This window comes from Dama dama, chromosome 8 (assembly GCF_033118175.1).
Source record: "Dama dama isolate Ldn47 chromosome 8, ASM3311817v1, whole genome shotgun sequence".
NCBI lineage: Eukaryota > Metazoa > Chordata > Mammalia > Artiodactyla > Cervidae > Dama > Dama dama.
This window is the reverse complement of record NC_083688.1, coordinates 7,573,727-7,593,404: the sequence shown is the minus strand read 5'-3', so window position 1 is coordinate 7,593,404 and position 19,678 is coordinate 7,573,727. Positions and strand designations below refer to the sequence as shown.

Sequence of the window (19,678 nt, the reverse complement as noted above, 5' to 3'; positions counted from 1 at the left end):
AACCTAGAAACTGCCCATTTTTGAGAGCTTGAGATAGTGCCTCCGCACAGGAAGAATCACCAAACTTGGAAGTCATTAGCCTGTGTCTTCCCTGGGCTCCCAGGGAAAGTGGAATCCAAGGCAAGGGCACACACAGGAAGCTTGTTTTGGGAAGTGACCCCATGGGGTAAGGTTGGAAGAAGGAAGACAGGAAAAGTCTGTCCTCCTGTCCAGGTTGTGTTACCAAGCTGGTCACCTTTGTGAGTAACGGGGGCTTGATCCTGCCAGGAGCTCTGGAAGGAGCCAAGGAATTGGAGGCTGGAGAGTCAGAGGAGGGACTTACTCACTGGCTTCAGCCCCCCCACTAGCCAAGGATGGCCCTCTCTGCATGGCCAAGAAAATGTGCACAGGCAGCAGAGAAACACTGAGACAAAGGCAAGATGCCCCTGCGCTGTGCAGGACAGCTGCCACCAGGTTACATCCGCGCGGCTGAGTGCTCTGGCAACAGCTGGAGCGCACACGTGGGTCAACAGGATGCAAAGTGGGGCATGAGAGGTGCCCATATACACATCAGTTCTGTTCAGTCGCTCAGTCATGTCTGACTCTTTGCGACCCCATGGACTGCAGCACGCCAGGCCTCCCTGTCCAACACCAACTCCCAGAGCTTACTCAGACTCATGTCCATCGAGTCGGTGATGCCATCCAACCATCTCATCCTCTGTCGTCCCTTCTCCTCCCACCTTCAATCTTTCCCAGCAAGAGGGTCTTTTCCAACAAGTCAGTTCTTCACATCAGGCGGCCAGAGTATTGGAGCTTCAGCTTCAGCATCAGTCCTTCCAATGAATATCCAGGACCGATTTCCTCTAGGATTGACAGGTCAGATCTCCTTCAGTCCAAGTGACTCTCAGGAGTCTTCTCCAACACCTTACATACATATGTACACATACACAGTACACGCATGTGTACATATTCTATACATATGTACAAAAGCATACTACAAAGAATAATCAACTCAAGAAAAACAGGGGGTTGCATTTTTTGATTGTGATAAACATAAAATTTACCATTTTAACCATTCTTAAGTGTACAATTCAGAGGCATTAAGTATATTCACACTGTTGTACATAAGCACTATCCACTAGAATGTTTCATCATCCAAACTGAAACTCTGTACTCATAAACTGTAACTACTAACTCCCTACTTCTCATAGCCCATGGCCGCTACCATTCTACCTTCTGTCTCATGTAAGTGGAATCGTACATTATTTATCCTCTTGTGCCTGGCTTATTTCACTGAGCATTTTTCAAGATTTATCCACAGGATCAGAATTTCATTAGTTTTTAAAGTCTGGATAATATTCCACTGTCTGAATACACTGCATTTTGCGTATTAATTTACTCACTGATGGACATTTGAGTTGTTTCCATTTTTTGCCTATTATGAATAATGCTGCTGTGAACACTGCTGCACACATATATAGTCAAATCTCTCCTTTCTTTTGTGTATAAAGCCAGGAGTAAAATCATGGGATTGTGTGATAATTCTATGCTTAATTCTTTAAAGGACTGCCATTACCATTTTCCACAGCAGTCACAGCATGTTATATTTCCACCAACAACGCACAAAGGTTCCAGTTTATCTATATCCTTGTCAATGCTTGTTTTCTGTTTTTATGATAAGCCATTTTATTGGGTGTGAAGTATCTCATTGTGAAGTTGATTTGCATTTCCCTAATTATTTGTGACATTGAGCTTCTTTCCTGTGGTTATTGGCCATTTATACATCTTCTTTGGAGAAATGTCTATTCAAATCCTTTGCCCAATAATTGGTTGTATATACCCAATTTGGTTTTCGTTGTTGAATTTTAAGAGTTCTTTATATATTCTGGGTATTAATCCCTTATCAGATATATGATTTGAAAACATTTTCTCCCATTGTGTAGGTTGCCTTTTCACTCTGTGAATAGTGTTAGTGTCAACTGATGCACGCTGTTTTAATTTTGATGAAGTCCTCATGTGTCTGTTTTTCCTTTCTTTTTTTTGCATCTGTTTTTTCTATTGCTGCCTGTGCTTTTGGTGTCCTACTGGAGAAATTAATGCCAAATCCAATGTCAGGAAGCTTTCCCTCGATGTTTTCTTCTAAGTTTATAACTTTAGCTCTAACGTTTAGGTCTTGAATCCATTTTTAATTAACTTTTGTATACTGTGTAAGGTAAGGGTCCAACTTCATCCTGTGGCATGTGAATTTCCAGTTTTCCCAGCATTATTAGTTGAAAAGACTGTCCTTTCCCCATTGAATGGTCTTGGCATCCTTGTTGAAAATCATTTGACCATATATGCAAGGATTCATTTCTGGACTCTGTTCTATTTAACTGGTCAATATGTCTATCTTTTGGGGGGGGGAGCTTTCTTTTTTTTAATTAATTAATTTTTTAACTGAAGGATAATTGCTTTACAGAATTTTGTGGTTTTCTGTCAAACATCAACATGAATCAGCCATAGGTGTACACATGTCCCCTCCCTCTCAAACCTCCCTCCCATTTCCCTCCCCATCCCACCCCTCTAGGCTGACGCAGAGCCCCTGTTTATCTTTATGCCAATACCATATTGTTCTTTTTTTAACTGAGATACAATTGACATTAAGTACCACATTGCTTTGATTACTATAGCTTTGTATTAAGTTTTGAAATCAGAAAGTGTTTGAGTCCTCCAACTTTGTTCTTTTTCAAAATTGTTTTGGTTATTTGGGGGTCTCCTGAGAGTCTATACATTTTAGGAAGAGTTTTCCTATTTCTGCAGGAAATATCTTTGGGATCTTGATAGTGACTGTGCCAAATCTGTAAATTGCTTTAGGGAGTATTGACACCTTAAAAATATTAAGTATTTCAGTCCACGGATATGAATATCTTTTCATTTATTTGTATTGTCTTTCATTTCTTTCAGCAATATTTTGTAGTTTTCAGTGAATAAGTGATAAATGGGTTCTAAAAGCAAGCTCAATTACTCTGTTACTCTGGAACTACTGTATAGAAGACTTGAATAGGATTTCTTCTAGCTCTAAACTTCTATGATTCTCTAGTATTTAATCTAGCCTTGAAGTTAACTAAATTTTTACTAATTCTTGGCCAGAATGATACTACAGATTCAATTAACTATTTACTGAAACTGTTACCTTCCAGGCACTGTTAAAAATACAGTTCACTAAATAGAAACATTCTTCCTTTGAATCTCCATTTTCAATTTCCAGATTTAAAACAAATCAGTTTCCTCAAAAGACTTACTTCTTCTGGACTGAACGTTGTATTAGAACATTCAACAACTGATTAGGAGAATCAGAGGATTTCAGTTAACTTCCAAATATCATTTATTTTTCTTAAGTAATATGTTCTATTCATCTTTAAATGTAGGATATAGAAACCAGATGCTCAACAGGAAGGTTTGTATCATGCATATGATTACACGGACCACAGAGAAATTTGTGCCAGTGTATCTAAAATCACAATTTCAGGTTAAATCTCCTACGTTCAACTGAACCTCACTCAGCTGAGTACGTCTGTCTCTCCATCACAACTCTGTATCACTAATCCTCAACAGATATCTTACAGAATCCATTCATTCAGCCTAACAGGTGTTGCTCTGTACTAGGCAACTATATTAGATGCTAGGTATCACTGATCAAGAAGCAGGACCAGGAGAGCAAGTAGAGATGTCCTAATATATCCCAACCTTTGTCATTAGAAAAACAAATCCAAAATCGTACGGTAAATAGGTCAGGAGAAACAGTTTTATGTACAAAGGGTAGTGCTTTGAGAACAGACTAATCCAAAAGCTACATGCATTTCTCTATAAAGTCAGGCCCCAGCTGGAGTGCTGCTTTGCATCAACATTTACCAAGATCCCTCAGACACATAGACCTAAAGCAGAAAGGAGAAGCACTCCAATTTCCCCCACCATAAAAACCTAAATTAAATCTTGAAAATCTCTCATGTTCAAATCAGAAGCCTGCTTAATTTTTCCTTATTTTAAGAAAGGGAAAACTGGGATTAAAAACAGCAAGTCAATAACACTGGAATGAATTCCAACCTGTTACGGGAAAATTAGGATCTAAACCTGCAGTGCTCTGGCCTGAGCCGCTGATTAGCTGAGCACAAGGAAAAAAGCCAACAACCAGGCTGTTGCAGAAACAGCAGTTATGAGATAAATTTTCCCTTGGCTTATTTTTCTTACAGTTTACTATATTCTTTACTTTTCCTCTGCCACGTCACACAATTTCCAGGAAACACTGGGGAAAACGTAGAGCCACAATCCAGCAACTGAAATAAAGATTCAGCTTCAGATGACAGTGGTCCCTGTGTCACTTGGTTGACCACTCAGAAGAGGGTAGAAGCTCATTCATTCCAACAATTACAAAGTTATACAGAAACAAAAACCTTTTCAAATCAGGAAAAAACTAAAATTCTTTTGAAAATAAGGCATTTAATTGCAATCAGAATTATTCTGCCCATAATCCAAGAGAAGGGTTTTTTATTTTGCTTTGTCTTTTGCACACATGTGGACAAGCTGCACAAACAGATTAGACCAGGAGAAATTAAAGCAAAAGAAGACACTGACAGAAGAAAACTACAAAGGAAACATTTAATTTTCCCTACACTCAGTACTTTCAGGCATCTCTAAAGGCATAAGTATTATATTTTACATCAAATTACTTATCCTCTCCACTGCAGGGCTCTCAAGGCAGAACTATTTAAGTTCCTGCTGTATCCCCTGAAGCCACTGGTACAGTGCCTTATACACTCAAGGCATTCAAGTATGTACTGAGTCAAACTATTCATCGTATCAAGTTCTGCTCCACAAGAGTCACCAGAAAGAAAAATACTTGGAAGACATAGATAACAAATTAAAAGCAGCATGGTGGGATTTTGAAACAAAGTCTTAGAACACGCAAAATTTCATACCAATGGCAGAAATATTTTACTTTTGTGTAACTTAAGCTCTACAGGCTTTTGTGAGGCCACCATGGAATGAAACGCACACACATGTTCTCTTTTTTTATAGGCAAATAATGAATGAACTAAAGAGTAGCCATCTTTAAAAAAATAAACAAATAAACTCAATCATTTTGCCCTGGGCAGGTTGCAGGAAGTAAAAAAAGAAATACTAAGAACTCTGTTAAAATGAAATCATTGTGCTCATACTCAGTCGCTAAGTCGTGTCTGATTCTTTTGCAACCCTGTGGACTGTAGCCCATCAGGCTCCTCTGTCCATGAGATTTTCCAGGCCAGAAAACTGGAGTGGGTTGCCATTTCCTCCTCCAGGGGATCTTCTCTACCCATGAACTAAACCCACGTCTCCTGCATCTCCAGCACTGGAGGGAGGATCCTTTCCCACTGAGCCACCTGGGAAGCCCCAAATGAAATCATAAACAGTCCTAATTATGTTATTAGCCTCAGAAAAAGGCTTAAAGTAAGTCCTTCCTTTGTGAATTTACTACCAAGTAATAGGAAGCCAGGCTAAAAGTCACTTAGCTTTTCTTTAACCACAAGCTACAAAAATGAATGACTGAGTGAATCAATAGATGAACTTATTAAGACTTCATTCAGCATTCACTATAAACCAGTGCTTCTAATATTCATGGGGTAGGACTGGATTTTAAGCATTTCCTGTCTGTTGCAGACTGATATTCTCACAAAACATAATAAAAATGCCAGCAAGGCTGAAAGTGAAAGTTGCTCAGTCGTGTCCGAATCTTTGAGACCCCATGGACTGTAGCCGGCCAGGCTCCTCTGTCCATGGAATTCTCCAGGCAAGAATACAGGAGTGGGTTGCCATGCCCTCCTCTAGGGGATCATCCCAACCCAGGGATTGAACCTGTGTCTCCCTCACTGCAGGCAGATCTTTACCTTCTAAGCCACCAGGGAGCCCCAAAATGCCAAAGCAATGTCTAAAGTTTGGTGCACACTTCTCTACCTGCCATGGACCAATAACAAACTTTGCAAATAGGCAGCCATCAGCTGTTTCCCCGAATCCACACACATTCAACACACTACCTAAGACAGAGAAAGGTAGGGTGTATGCCTACCTTCTGCTCCGGCACCTCAAACACTGCTTCATGGACACTGCAAGCAAAAAGTGAGGTAGGCAGGTCACTTAAATCCATCATCTCTTCCAAGTCATCTTCATTTTCACCAAAAACCATCTCTTCTTCCTCTTCATGGTCAGTGCTGCAAAGATCTGACTGGCTATCATTCCAAGACTTCATAGCGTCCCTCAGCATTTTCCTCTAAAAGCAGGTCTTCTCCGTTTTTAAAGTTCAAAGATGTCTACCAGGCATCAACTGTTTAAAAAAAGAGAAAACAACAACGATATTGAAGGTCCAATAACGTTCCAATCAGTTCTCAAGACAGCAATTCATCAAATGAGGCAATTTTATTCAGGAAAGATCAATCAACATTGAAATCAACTCATCACGGTCCTCAGCAATGAATTCTATATATACTAATTTGATTTGCTTAGCATATTTTACATAAGATATTTCACAGGCAATGACTTATAAAAAAAAAAGGCTGGAAGTTTTCTAGTGAAATGAGGTGGTGGTGGGGGGGAATAATACAAAATAAGATACTATCAACATATACACCAGTTTACAAGCAGGGGGAAGGAAAATGTGAACCAGAACCTCCTTCACATATTTGTTTGGGATGTAAGTCCACAAGACTGAAACTTGGCAGAGCAGAAGAAAACCCACACGGATCCACTCACCATCTGCACCCTGAAATATAGCCTGCAATGAGCTGACTTTACCTTTTTTAACCAATCTGTTCTTTTGAATATACTCTCGAAGAACTAAATTACACAGAACCAAAAGCTCTATATAAAGTCAGTCTTTGTTAATATCAGAAATATTTACTACAGACAAAATCTGACATAGAAGACATTTAAAAAATGTCCTTTCTCTGAATGCTTAAAAATATATCATTTTACCAGCATGGAGTGGATGGTGTCCCCCTGTTAAATAATGAACAGTGACTGCCTTATAAGACTGTTTTAACCCATTTTTATCTCTTTGGATGAACTGAACACAACACCCACTAGGCAGGTGCCTTGACCATAACACATTTCAAGATGCTGGAATTTAAGTCATACCTATCAGGCACAGGAAAATTAAATAAGCATGATTATTACTACCTCAATATTATCTAATTTGTGATTTTTCTCTTTTATTTTAAAGAACATGAAGTTGCAAATAGATTGCTTACATAGATACAATGTAAAATGTTAATTATGGGGAAAAATAGTGATTTTCCCGTTATTCCACTAAATCAATCAGGAAACACTAATTCTAAAAAGTAAATCTTCACTTGTTTTTATAAACATTTCCCGAATATATACTGCATGCCAGGTACAGGGAGATATGAGATGAATAAAGCATGCTTCCTACCCTCAAGGAGCTCCCACCCAGCAAGAATTTCTCCTCAACACCACCACCCACCTCAAAAGGATCTTGGCACCAACACATTTTTTGTTTTCTGTGTGTGTGTGTGTGTGTTTTTTTTTAATATGGCTGCACTGGGTCTTAGCTGCAGCATGAGAACTCTTTTTTTTTTTTTTTAATTGGAGGATAATTGCTTTACAATGTTGTGTTGGTTTCTGCCATACAACACCATCAATCAGCCGTAGGTACACATAGGTCCCCTCCCTCTTGAACCTCCGGCCCACCCTGTATCCGATCCCACGCCTCTAGGTTGTCACCGAGCACCTAGTTGAGCTCCCTGAGTTATATAGCATCTTCCCACTAGCTGTCTATTTTGCATATGGTAATATATATGTTCCGAGGCTACTCTCAATTCCCCCCTCTCTCTCCTTCCCCCTGCGCCCCCACCGTGTCCACAAGCCTGTTCTCTAAGTCTGCGTCTCTATTCCTGCCCTGCAAATAGGTTCATCAGTACCATCTTTCTCGATTCCATATATACGCGTTATTATATGATATTTTTCTCTTTCTGACTTACTCCTTTCTGTATGAAGGCTCTAGGTTCATCCATTCCACTAGAACTGATTCAAACTCATTCCTTTTCACAGCATGTGAACTCTTAGTTGTGGCATGCGGTATCTAGTTCCCTGACCAGGGATCAAACTCGGGTCCCCTGCATTGGGAGTGCAGGCTCTTAACCATGGGCTCCTATACTTTTTTTCCCTTTAAACACAGATTTATTCTCTCACTGTTTTAGAGCTCAGACTTTTTTTTTTTCCTCTTTGACTGCCCTGCACTGCATGTAGGATCTTAGTTCCCTGACCAGGAATCAATCCTGTGCCTCGTGCATTATAAGCACACAGTCCTAACCACTGGACTGCCAGGGAAGTCCTGCCTCCTATAGTTTTAATGTATCCGTCTCCACCCATTCTTTCTTCCTTCTTAGCAAACACACTTCTTCCTGAGTCCCTGCCCCCACCCCGCCCCAGTCTTGAAAAAAGAAAAATCTTCTATTTGGAGTCTGCCTGCCCCTCAATCCACCTCCCTCTGTCCCTCCTTCCCCCTTTCTAGGGGCGTCCTGGAAAGAGGACTCTCCTTGACTCCCATCACCCCTAAATTCCGGGCAGCTGGACTCCGGCCGCCACCTTCCGGTTGAACCGGCCCCGACTGGCCAGCAGCAGCCTCCTCGGGATGGCACCTGCCTCCGGGCGGCCCCCGGTCCCACCCGTGCCCCGTGGGATGTCTCTGTGCCCCTGCCTCCCATCGCCCCGTCTCTCCCAGCTCTCCTTCCTCCGCATCTGTCCTCACAGTGGCTCCGCTCTCTCCACTCACCCTTTACAACTCTGTCTCCTTGAGGTTTCAACCCCATCCTCTTCGTCATCTTACTCTTCCTGAGCTTTTATCCACGCCCCAGCATTTAACTACTCCGCCACCAGTGTTTCTCAACTGGTTTCCTGCTTCCCTGTGGTTCACCCGCGTGACACGTGTCTATCAAGACGGTCTCTCGCTTCCGACAATTATTCTTAAGTCAGGAAAGATGTCACCTAAGTGAAGGGGGAAGCAGGATCTTGGGCTCTGGAGGGGATGGTGGTTTGAAAAACAACGTGACCCTGAGAGATTCTAATCTGCCCCCAAGTCCTTCCTGCCTGTGCACACAGAAAATCACAGGTCTGTGTGAGTTACATACCCGGACTCCGCCTCTCTCTCTCCTGAGATCTAGACTTGCAGACTCGTCTTTTTAGCTTTCCACTGAATATGCCTAACTGGGTAGCCCACAGGCACTACAATTGTTCAAAACTTCTTCCAGTACATTATTGTGCTGGAAATCTCCAATCAGGAAAGGGGCCTGATAGGGCGCACGTGGCATCTCACTGTGACTTTCCTTGTAACCTTTTCTTCAAGACTAAGTTGTGTAGGGTAGTCTGTAGCTTTCACAGCACTTTGCTCATTTCGCTGTTACAGTACTTATGATTGTTTGTTCACAGATCACTCTTAGCTAACAGAGCATGAATGCCTTTGGATCCCAGTCCCTGGCCCAGTTTCTGGCTCACAGTATATGCTTCGTAAGGATTGCTGAATGAAAGCAGATAGCGCTGTGATACGGCAGCACACACAAAGGAAAATTTCATTCTGCAGGAGGATGAAAAACAGCTTCTCGGAAGAGAATTTCAACAAGAAAAGAATGGGGTGCATTCCAGGCGAAGCCAACAGTCCATGGACAAAGGCGGGGAGACAAAAAGGTCAGCAGGCACAAGATATAAGATCTGATGTGGCCGGAGTGGACCACGTTTGATGGTCCGGCAGGAAACACAGTGAGAAAGGTGGGTTGGGCCAGGCTGCCTGGAAAGTAGGGTTACAGAGATCCGACATTAAAAGCAGTCAATTCTAGTACTTCCCTGGTGGTCCAGTGGTTAAGAATCCGCCTGCCATTGCAGGGGACACTGATTCGATCCCCAGTCCATGAAGACTCCACATGCCGCAGGGCAACGAACCTTGGGCACCACAACCGCTGAGGCTGCACTCTGGAGCCGAGCTCCCCGGCTAGAGAAGACAGCACAAGCAGCAACCCACACCCCACAACCAGAGAAAGCCTGTGTGCAGCGAGGAGAGCCCAGCGCAGACAAAAGTAAATACAAATGTAAGAGTTAGCCAATAGTAGCATGGTATTGAAAGTTTTAGGCAATTAAACTTCCAGTATCACTAAAAGTGGGCAGTCTTTTTATCTCTTAACTCTTAGAGACACTAAAGCTTTATTCCCCGCCCCATTAAAAAGAGGCAAGGAAAACACGATTTGGTTGGAGAGTCAGGGAGCTCTGAATGGCTAGATTTTAAAATTTGAGAAAGTCAAGCTATGTTTGGTAAGATTTTCCGTTGGTCTCAAGTACCTTCTTCCAACCTCCAAAAAGAAAAAAAAAACAAAAACCAAAAATCAGGGCACAAGAAACAATCCTTCACCTGACTTAAAAGAAAAAATTCTTAGAATGTTACACCTTCATTTCCTGTTTTCTACCTTCATTTCAGGGCAACTTTTTCTTTTGATATAATTTCAAACAGAAAAACTATAAGAATAGTACGAGAAAGTCCTGTATACCCTTTTCTCGGAGTTACCAATTACTTACATTTTGACTCATTTTAAAAATCATTCCCTCATTTTTCTATATACACGTTTTTCCCTGGAACCATTGAGATTAAGACAGTATTGCTCCTTTCACTCTCAAATACTTCATTGTATAAGAACAAGATCACTTTCTTGTATAATCCACAGTTCAATTATCAAAACCAAGTACTTTAACAATGATATAACACTGTTACTGAAATCAGAGTCTATTTTCAAGTTTTGCCGGTTATCCCCTATAACTTACATAGGTTATTTTATAGGTATTTCCCCTTCAATTTTTTTAGATAATTGTTAAATCATTTGCCTTTCATCAAAAATTATTTCAATAATCTTTATAGTATTGCTACATTTTCTTCACTTATACATTAGTGTATATTTGATACAGTTTAAAAGGATGGATTAATGAAATCCCATAGTAACTACAAATAAGTCTGAACAATCTTTAAATATACATCTCAGGAAGATTTGGGCTCGATAATCAGAATTTTCTAGAGTTAAACTCTGTCTCCTGCCCCCAGTACTGCTGACCCAGGGATCGAACTCACGTCTCTTACATCCTGCATTGGCAGATGGATACTGCTGCACCAGCTGGGAGGCCCGCCCCAGTATTCGATGTTAGGTACATTAGTTTGCCTCCTTTTCTGTTTCCTCAACTATAAAATGGGGGTAATAATAATCCTTATCCAATAAGGATATTATAAGTACTAAATCAGAGAATACATATTGGGTGCTCAGAATGATGCTTTGCATATAGTTGGTGCTCAATAATTAATTATTTTTACACAGGCACGATCTATGCCAACATATTTTTGGGTGGAAAGGATCCCAATAATATCAGAACCTTTGATGGAACTGATATTAAAATTACAAAATGAGAAAAATACACACCCAAATGATCTAATGCCAGGCAACAAAAAGGACACAAAAATAAAGCTACAAAAACAAAACTAACACTTTGAATCATTTCAAGAAAACTGTTCAGTCGCAGCTATCAATAAAACCAGCTCCAGGGCAACCACTGGTATGGTGCTATAGTTCCAATGTGAAATCATGTAAAGATTTAAAAACAAAGAGCTAGCTAAAAAAGTCCACAGTGCACTTTTCAAGGACCTCAAAGAACTTTATGTTGTAATTCAGCACATGCAGTATTAGAGACATTATCTATCACCTGATGGTTCTCTTGCCAAAGGCCTCCTGTGAGATTTTTTTTGGATATAGCTTCAATTAACACTGTCAACCATTTCATAATTTTCTGATATTACAAATGCAGCTAGAAGTGAACAGAGATATGATCAGAATCAACCAGTGGAAAAAACAATCTTAGCACATCTGTAAAGAAATCATAAGTTATTTCAGCTGGTACTTAAGAAATAGCTTGATTTTATTAAGAAAAAAATTTACAGAAGTACACTGGAGTCTGTTAACTCTGCTCTGCTGCAACTCCTACAAGACTAGTGTGTCCCTCAATTTCCTAATTCAGGGAAATAGGATCGGAAAGGGCTGGACCAATATCCATCAGCTTTTATAAGCAAAAGTCTGTGGTAATCAGGGTCTAGCATCATCTGCAGCACAACTGTAGCTGTGGCTGGCTTCTAGCAAATTGTTTCCTCATGGAAATATTAAATGAGTGGAAAACTCCAAGGAGCATGACCATCTGCTCAGATACAAGTCTTGTGACAAAAGTAATCATCAAGGGAAAATGTCAAGCACATGAATCTGACTTTGCATTTTAAATTCTGATCAGGAAAAGGTAAATTCCTCTTCCAGGATTAAAAAATAATAATAATTTTTCAAAATAGTATGCTTCTCAACTTGGTGAATATTTAACATACCTTAGCTAAATGCAATTTATTATTTTCTGATGTGATCAATCAATACTGGAAGCAAACAAATATCTCATTTCCAGCTCCACAAGTGCCCTACTGAATAACCTGGGAAAAGTCATCTGGCTTTTTGAGTTACATTTGTCCTCTCAGTATAAAATGAGCAAAATACTCAGAGATGTTGTTGAACTACTAAATACCTTTTTAAAATTTCCATATTATAAGTTTAGACTAAATTCCTTTTTTTTTTTTTTTTCCCAAAAAAAGAACCTTCTGGATTGTCAGTGTGAGGGTTTCAAATAGCTATCTTGTAAGTCTGTTATCTTCCACTTCCTCCCCATTCACTACTTGCAGGCAGATAATCTTACTACTTTCTAGTAGTTGTGGTAAGAAAAAAAAAATGGTGCCACAGTAAAGGCGAAAATTAGATATTTGAATTTTGTATGTTTCAACGACCTATGCCCTCTTTTCATATGTAATTCAGAAATGGTCCTGTTATAATTACTGAGATGCAGTGAAGTACTTTTCAGCGGGAGAGAGAAATAACAATAACCAACTGACAGAACAAATGAAAGTAACTGGTTTTAAAGAACTGAAGTAGAGATAAAAGGACTGATGCTATTTCTTTCACAGCACAGAATTCATTTCCCCTCACTATAAGCTCTACATTTGAGGGGAAAAGTGGAGATCCACTGTCTGACCTCCACCTCCTGTGGTTCTCTGGGTCTAGATAATAAATGGCATTGAACTTTAGAGCTCCCATTATCTCACAGACTTCAGTCTAATGGATTTCCAAATCACACTATTTTTCATGATGCTTTGCTGAAGTCTTTCAACCAGTGTATCCTCCAGCACCATACACAACCTGTACTCATTTGTAACCATTAACATGCACATGTTTAAAAGTTTTACAAATGTTATAATTCAACAGTGGAAAAAAATCTTGCCTTCTCGAAAAGCACTGAAATCTCTTCCCACTCTAAGAAATAAGTTTTGCTAACCCAGTAAAACATAAAGCTGACAGCGTGGCTAAAGAAGGGGAGCTGAGTTCTCAAGCCTTTCACTGTCTTCCTGCATCAAAAGTCAATTTCTAGAAAACCAATACAAAACCCCCATCAAAAAGCACGACCGTCGCGTGATACACAAACATCTATATTCTGAGTCTCAATATTTTGTGTTTTCTAATTTAGTATTTTGAACCTCAACTAATGAAACACTCTTAAAACTAATCATTGTAAATCCTGTGTAACCACAGCTACAACGAGTCATGCGTGTGTTCTCCATCGGTTCTGACTCTTTGTGAGCCCATGGACTGTAATCGCCAGGCTCCTCTGACCATGGGACTTTCCAGGCAAGAATACTGGCGTGGGTTGCCATTTCCTCTTCCAGGGGATCTTCCGACTCAGGGATCCAACCTGTGTTTCCTGAGTCTCCTGCACCAGCAGGCAGATTCTTTACCAGGGAATCCCTCAATCCATTATCAAATTGTACATGTGAGACTCTATGAAACGCAGAGACTTCCAGGCTTCCGCAGTGGCTCAGCGGTAAAGAATCCGCCTGCCAATGCAGGAGACGTGGGTTCCATCCCAAGGCTGGGAAGATCCCCTGGAGAAGGAAATGGCAGCCCACTCCAGTATTCTTGCCTGGAGAATCCCATGGACAGAGGAGCCCGGCAGGCTACAGTCCATGGGGTCACAAAGAGTGGGACACGATTTAGAGACTAAACAACAACAACAACAGGTAACTTTCAATAAGAGGGAGTTAATACTTTCGAGCACTGCAGTAAAGCATCACGTTAAATAATTCTGTTAGTATCTGCAACACGGATCTGAACTGCTCCGTGCCCTAGACTCCTAATCTCCTGAAGGAGATGATCAGATTTTGCACAGAAGCTGAGACGAAGCAAGCTGAAAACAGACCACTACTGCTCTATCGGCCCAGGCAGCAGAAGGAAGCAGACAGACAAGTTTCAAGAAGTTATCCAACAGGTAACGCGATGGTTACCGACGCATCACTGAGAAAGGAGCAACAACACCACAGATGGGCTTCCACCTTCTGGTCGCTCCGTTTTACCAACTGCCCCCCTTCTGCGTTCAGGAGCAGGCTGGATCTGTCAGCTTTTCAAAAAGTCAAACAGCTGTTGCGAGACAGATCCCTTCTCTTAGTTGTGTTCTGCAAATACACCACCCCAGAGCTGTCAGAGAAGACCCTGGGCGCGAGAAGGGCTGGACCCGGGAGGCAAAGGCGCAGCATCTCTGGGGTCTGGCGCACAGGAGCGCCCACCCTTCCAGGGCACAGGCGGACTGTTTTGTTTTGGCTTTTTTTAAAACTTTCCACACCCAGTGCACCCCAATCCTCTCCAGAGCCGGGTGCAGAGCCTGCTAGGAGAGGCGGGCGCGGGCCCCACCCGGCGAAGCGGAGACTCACCTGCGCGCGTGGTCGCCGCAGCAGGCAGGCAGGTAAGGGAAGGAGAGGCCGGGGCTGCCAGACGGGCTATGCGGGAGCTCGGGAGTCGCAAAGGGGCTGGGCCTCCGGGGAGACACGGCGGGAGGTGGCCGCGGCAGAGTCTGTGCGGCGCCGGCTGCCGGGCCGCCACGCCCTCGACCCCGGCGCGAGCTACTGCCTGGGCTCGGGGTGCGAGCCGCGACCGGGCAAGCTGGGCGGTCGGCGTCGGGCGCGCGCGCCCGGCCCCGCGCGGCTCAGCCCCGCCTCCGGCGAGCGCGCGCGGCGCAGGCGCTGGAGGTCGGCCGCCCAGCGGGGGCGCGCCGGGCCCCGACGCCGACGGGAAGCGGCCACGCCCCTCGCGTGCGGCCGTGTGGGCGGGGCGCGGCCGTGTGGGCGGGGTACGGGCGCGCGCACTTGGCTTGCCTGGCCGGGTGTTCTCTTTGGCGGAGAGCTAGGGCGCTTGGGCCGTCACGCTGGGTGGTGGGGTGTTAAGGTTCCCCCGACGGCTGGACCTTAGGCGAACTTTGCGTCTTGCATCGTGACCAAAAATAGCTTATCTCCCCCTTTTTTTAATCCAGTTTGGCCCCATTATGTCGATGGCAAGAATAATTAGTAGGAATATTACGAACATTTACTGCGAGCCAGTTACTATGTACACTGCACCGCGTGCTTTGCAGTTTTTACCTCATGTAACCTCACAAGCAGCGAACCGAACATTGTTATCCTCCTTTTATAGACGAGATGGGCTTCCAGGGGCTTAATTGCCCGTGGAGAGGCAGCTAGTTAGGTGGGTGGCTGAACTATAGGTTGCATCGGAGTGCTGTACCTTATTCTGGGCTCTGAGCCAAGGTGGAATTCTGGTGCCTTCTCACCTGCCTTTCTCTCCACTCTCCCTTCCCTTCTCTCCAGTATGTACAATACTAATAATATTTATATTTCTAATATTTTGTTTCTTGTTTGCAAAACACTTTTCATGGCATAGTCTTTCTTAATTCTCCCTGAATTCTCCGGAAGCAGTGGGGGCATACTTACGTTTATTTTACAAATAGAAAGACCAAAGGCCTAAGCTGTTCAATAAGTTGCCCAAAGTTACAGTGCTGAGGACCGAGGCTTCCTTTGGCAGGTTATTAAAAAAAAAATTCCGCCCCCCTCCCCCCAGGCATCTGAGCCAAGCCTGGCAGGGAGCCTGTGTCTCCTGTTAGTTCACAGAGAGGTAAACAGTGGCACAGAACAGGAAGGGAATTTGTCTGAAGGATGTGAAATTAGAAGAAAACCAGTTTCTGATCTCTCACACATAGCTGCCTCTGAGGCAAAGTGAAGCAAATTGAGGGTCAAAATCAAGGAAACCCTGCTGCTAGGCACTTAGCCTCTGGGTTCAGGGGACAGGAAGAAGGTTTAAGGTGTGTAGAATACATGAACCTAGAGACTCGTACAGAATGAAGTAAGTCAGAAAGAGAAAAAGAAATATAGTGTATAAACATATATATGTATGTACGTATGTATGTATGTGGACTCTTGCCCTTGAACTGCAAGGAGATCAAACCAGTTAATCCTGAAGGACATCAACCCTGGATCCTCACTGGAAGGACTGTGAAGCTGAAGCTCCAATATGGAAAGAGCTGACTCATTGGAAAAGACCCTGATGCTGGGAAAGACTGAAGGCAGGAGGAGAAGGGAACAGAGGATGAGATGGTTGGATGACATCACCGACTCATCCAACATCACAAGTTGGATACGACTGAGGGACTGAACTGAAGTGAATGAGAACCTACTGCGTAGCACAGGGAACTCTGCTAGTTGCACTGTGGTGACCTAAATTGGGAAGGATATCAAAAAAAGAGGGGATATATGAATAGTTATGGCTGATTCACTTTGCTCGACAGCAGAGGCTGACACAGCAGTGTGAGGCAGCTAGATTCCAATGAAAACAAAATAAAAATTAAAAAATAATGTGTGTAGAATATATGTAATCTCCGTTAGATTTAAACTAAGGAAACTATGGTCCCAATCACTCTTAACAATTGACCTGGCACCATCACAGAGATATGTCCAGGGGATCACCCCTCTGGCTTCCTGTTCATTGCTTCTGATGTTTCTGCTGCTTCCAACCCTGCTGCCTTCTACCCCCTACCAAGTTCTCACTTTCATACACTTAAACATCTACTGAGAGCCACTTCATCTGTTACAGTCCCCCTAAGAACTGCAGTTTTTCTTCTCTAAATTTCTCAAACACAGCAACTTCAGCAAAAATTGAGTTTTTAGTTTAAAATGAATTTGGAAACTGCTGCATTCTGTACCACTGCATGAGGATCCACTAATCCATCTTACACAGACATGGCTCTGAGAGATCCTAAAGTAAAAAGACTGGTTTGTTGTTGTTCAGTCACCCAGTCGTGTCCAACTCTTTGTGACCCCACAGACTGCAGCAAGCCAAGCTTCCATGTTCTTCACCAGCTCCCAGAGCTTGCTCAAACTCACGTCCATCGAGTCGGTGATGCCATCCAACCATCTCCTCCTCTGTCGTCCCCTTCTCTGCCTGCCTTCGATCTTTCCCAGCATCAGGGTCTTTTCCAATGAGTCGGTTCTTTGCATCAGGTGGCCAGAGTACTGGAACTTCAGCTTCAGCATCAGTCCTTCCAATGAATATTCAGGGTTGATTTCCTTTAGGATTGACTGGTTTGATTTCCTTGATGTCCAAGGGGCTCTCAAAAGTCTTCCCCAGCACCACAGTTTGAAGGCATCAGTTCTTCAGCACGCAGCCTTCTTTATGGTCCAACTCTCACGTCCATACATGACTACTGCAAAAACCATAGCCTTGACTAGAAGGAGCTAGTCAAACCTAAAAAAAGACTGATTTAGCCTTGTTTAACTCAGGGTTTCCCTGAGATATGAGGCCTTGTGTTGGGTACTAGGCTTATACAAATCTACACTTCAGGAGTTCACAGGTAGGTAAACAAACAACTAACCGCAACACAGTTTTATATATACACTATGAGAGACATTTGCAAAGTGCTGACAATGCAGAGGAAGAAGAGAGCAATTCTACCTGGAAAACTGAGGGAAGGCTAAGTTATTTGAGGAGGAGTTTTCTAGGTGGAGAATATGGAAAAGGACATTCCCTAGAAATGGTGGCATATTTAGAGATATAAAGGTATGTCTTTGCATTGGTCTTTGGGATAAGTATTAAATATTATTCAACAGGGTTTTTTTTGCATGTAATAAGCCACCCAAATTGGATTAAACAATAAATGGAATTGATTAACTCATGTAACTCAGAAATGTGGGCTTCAGGCATGGCTGGATCTAGGGGCTTAAAAATATGACATCAGAATTTGATCTCCATTTCTTAACTCTGTTTTCCTTTGTGTTGACTTCATTCCCAGGCTGTCTTTCTTCAGGAGATGGGAGAATGACTGCTAACAACTTCAAATCATATCCTTACTGGCAGAGAGGTTTTTTTTCCTCCATGCTTTCAAAGAAAGTCCCAGAACTACGTTTTGTTGATCTAACTTGGGTTTCTTGTGCATCATTAAGCCACTCTCTTCAGAAGGGGGATTGAATACTCTGACGGCCCGGACCTGGGTCATGTACTAACCTCTAGAGCTAAGGTGTGGTCGTGTGTGCATGCATGCAGTCTCAGTCACTCAGTCATGTCTGACTCTTTGCGACCCTATGAACTGTAGCCCACCAGGCTCCTCTGTCCATGGGATTCTCCAAGCAAGAATACTGGAGTGGAGTGCTATTTCTTCCTCCAGGGAATCTCCCTGACCCATGGTGGAACTCACGTCTCCTGCATTGGCAGGTGGATTCTTTACCACTGAGCCACTGGGAAGCCCTTAAGGTGTGATCAGCAGCTCTTAAATCTCTGAGAACTGGGGAAAGGGGGCTTTCTCTTTGACGAAAAATTTTCTTTTGGTCCCTTTATCTACTCTACTTTTTTTCTTCCTGATTTGTGTCTCTGGGGTGACCTGCATACACTGCTTCAATGGGTCCCTTATACTCTGGCTTATCATTGGATTTATCCATAAAAGACATTGGAAGAACTCAGAGAGTTGGGGAGGATGAAGTAAGAGTATTATCCCACAGGATTTGCCTTTCTGTGTCATTGCAGGCTGGCTACATACCTCTACTGAGTCTTCTGTCGTGTGCCGCTCTTCACACCGCTCTTGCCCCTGGTTCTGGTCGAGTCTCCCTTCTCTTTTCCTAGGAGTGGTGGTATTAATAGCTCCCTTCTGCTGGCAGCCTTGGGGTTTCATCCCATCATTTCTTCCTGTTTCCCTTAACCCTGCCCACACATTTGTACACACCCTTTACCAAACTCAGCTCAGATTAACCTTCTGCTGGAACTTTGACGGTTACACTCACCAAAGATAATTCAAGTTTTTATTACCCAAAGAAAGGGAAATCAGTAAAGATCAGGCACCAGCGATAAGATGGCAATACTGGTTTGATAGTGTTATTACAATGAGGTAGACCAGAAATGATGTCGGCTTGGACAAGGAAGTGGTAAAAAAAGTAGTATGTTCCTGGTGATATTTAAAGGCAAAGTTAACAAAATTTAATGATGAATTAATGCAAGTTATGAGCAATAGAGATGGAAGCAGCTAGAAGACACAGGTCTGGAGCTCAGGAGTGGGCTCGGATGAACTGCAGTGATTTTGGAAGGAGGTGTGCTGGGTAGTTGAAATTATTGACTCATGTGAGATGACCCAGAAGGAGCAGGTGGGAAAAAACACAAAAAGGGCAAAGAGGAGAATCCAAAACAACTTCAGTCTTTACACGGTGAGCAGGGGAAGAGGTGCCATCTTGTAGATGTCAACTAGGTTGTGGGTAACTTGAGAGCAA

At 42.7% G+C, this 19,678-nt stretch overlaps 1 protein-coding gene across 4 annotated transcripts in view; it reads right to left on the bottom strand.

Annotated features, from left to right (window-relative positions):
* The window catches only part of RCAN3 (RCAN family member 3), a 108,494-nt gene extending 89,369 nt beyond the window's left edge, over positions 1 to 19,125 (bottom strand). The window contains exons 1-2 of one of the 4 annotated variants that reach the window (XM_061148217.1): positions 18,958 to 19,125; positions 6,059 to 6,313 (exon numbers count right to left, since the gene is read on the bottom strand). In XM_061148217.1, coding sequence (XP_061004200.1) covers positions 6,059 to 6,253 — 195 coding nt within the window. In that variant the 5' untranslated portion in view covers positions 6,254 to 6,313; positions 18,958 to 19,125. Of the gene's footprint in view, positions 1 to 6,058; positions 6,314 to 8,779; positions 8,918 to 14,815; positions 15,013 to 18,957 lie in introns of those variants that run through there. The other 3 variants (XM_061148214.1, XM_061148215.1, XM_061148216.1) reach the window with 3 other exon arrangements.
* Between the last annotated feature and the right edge of the window lie 553 nt (positions 19,126 to 19,678).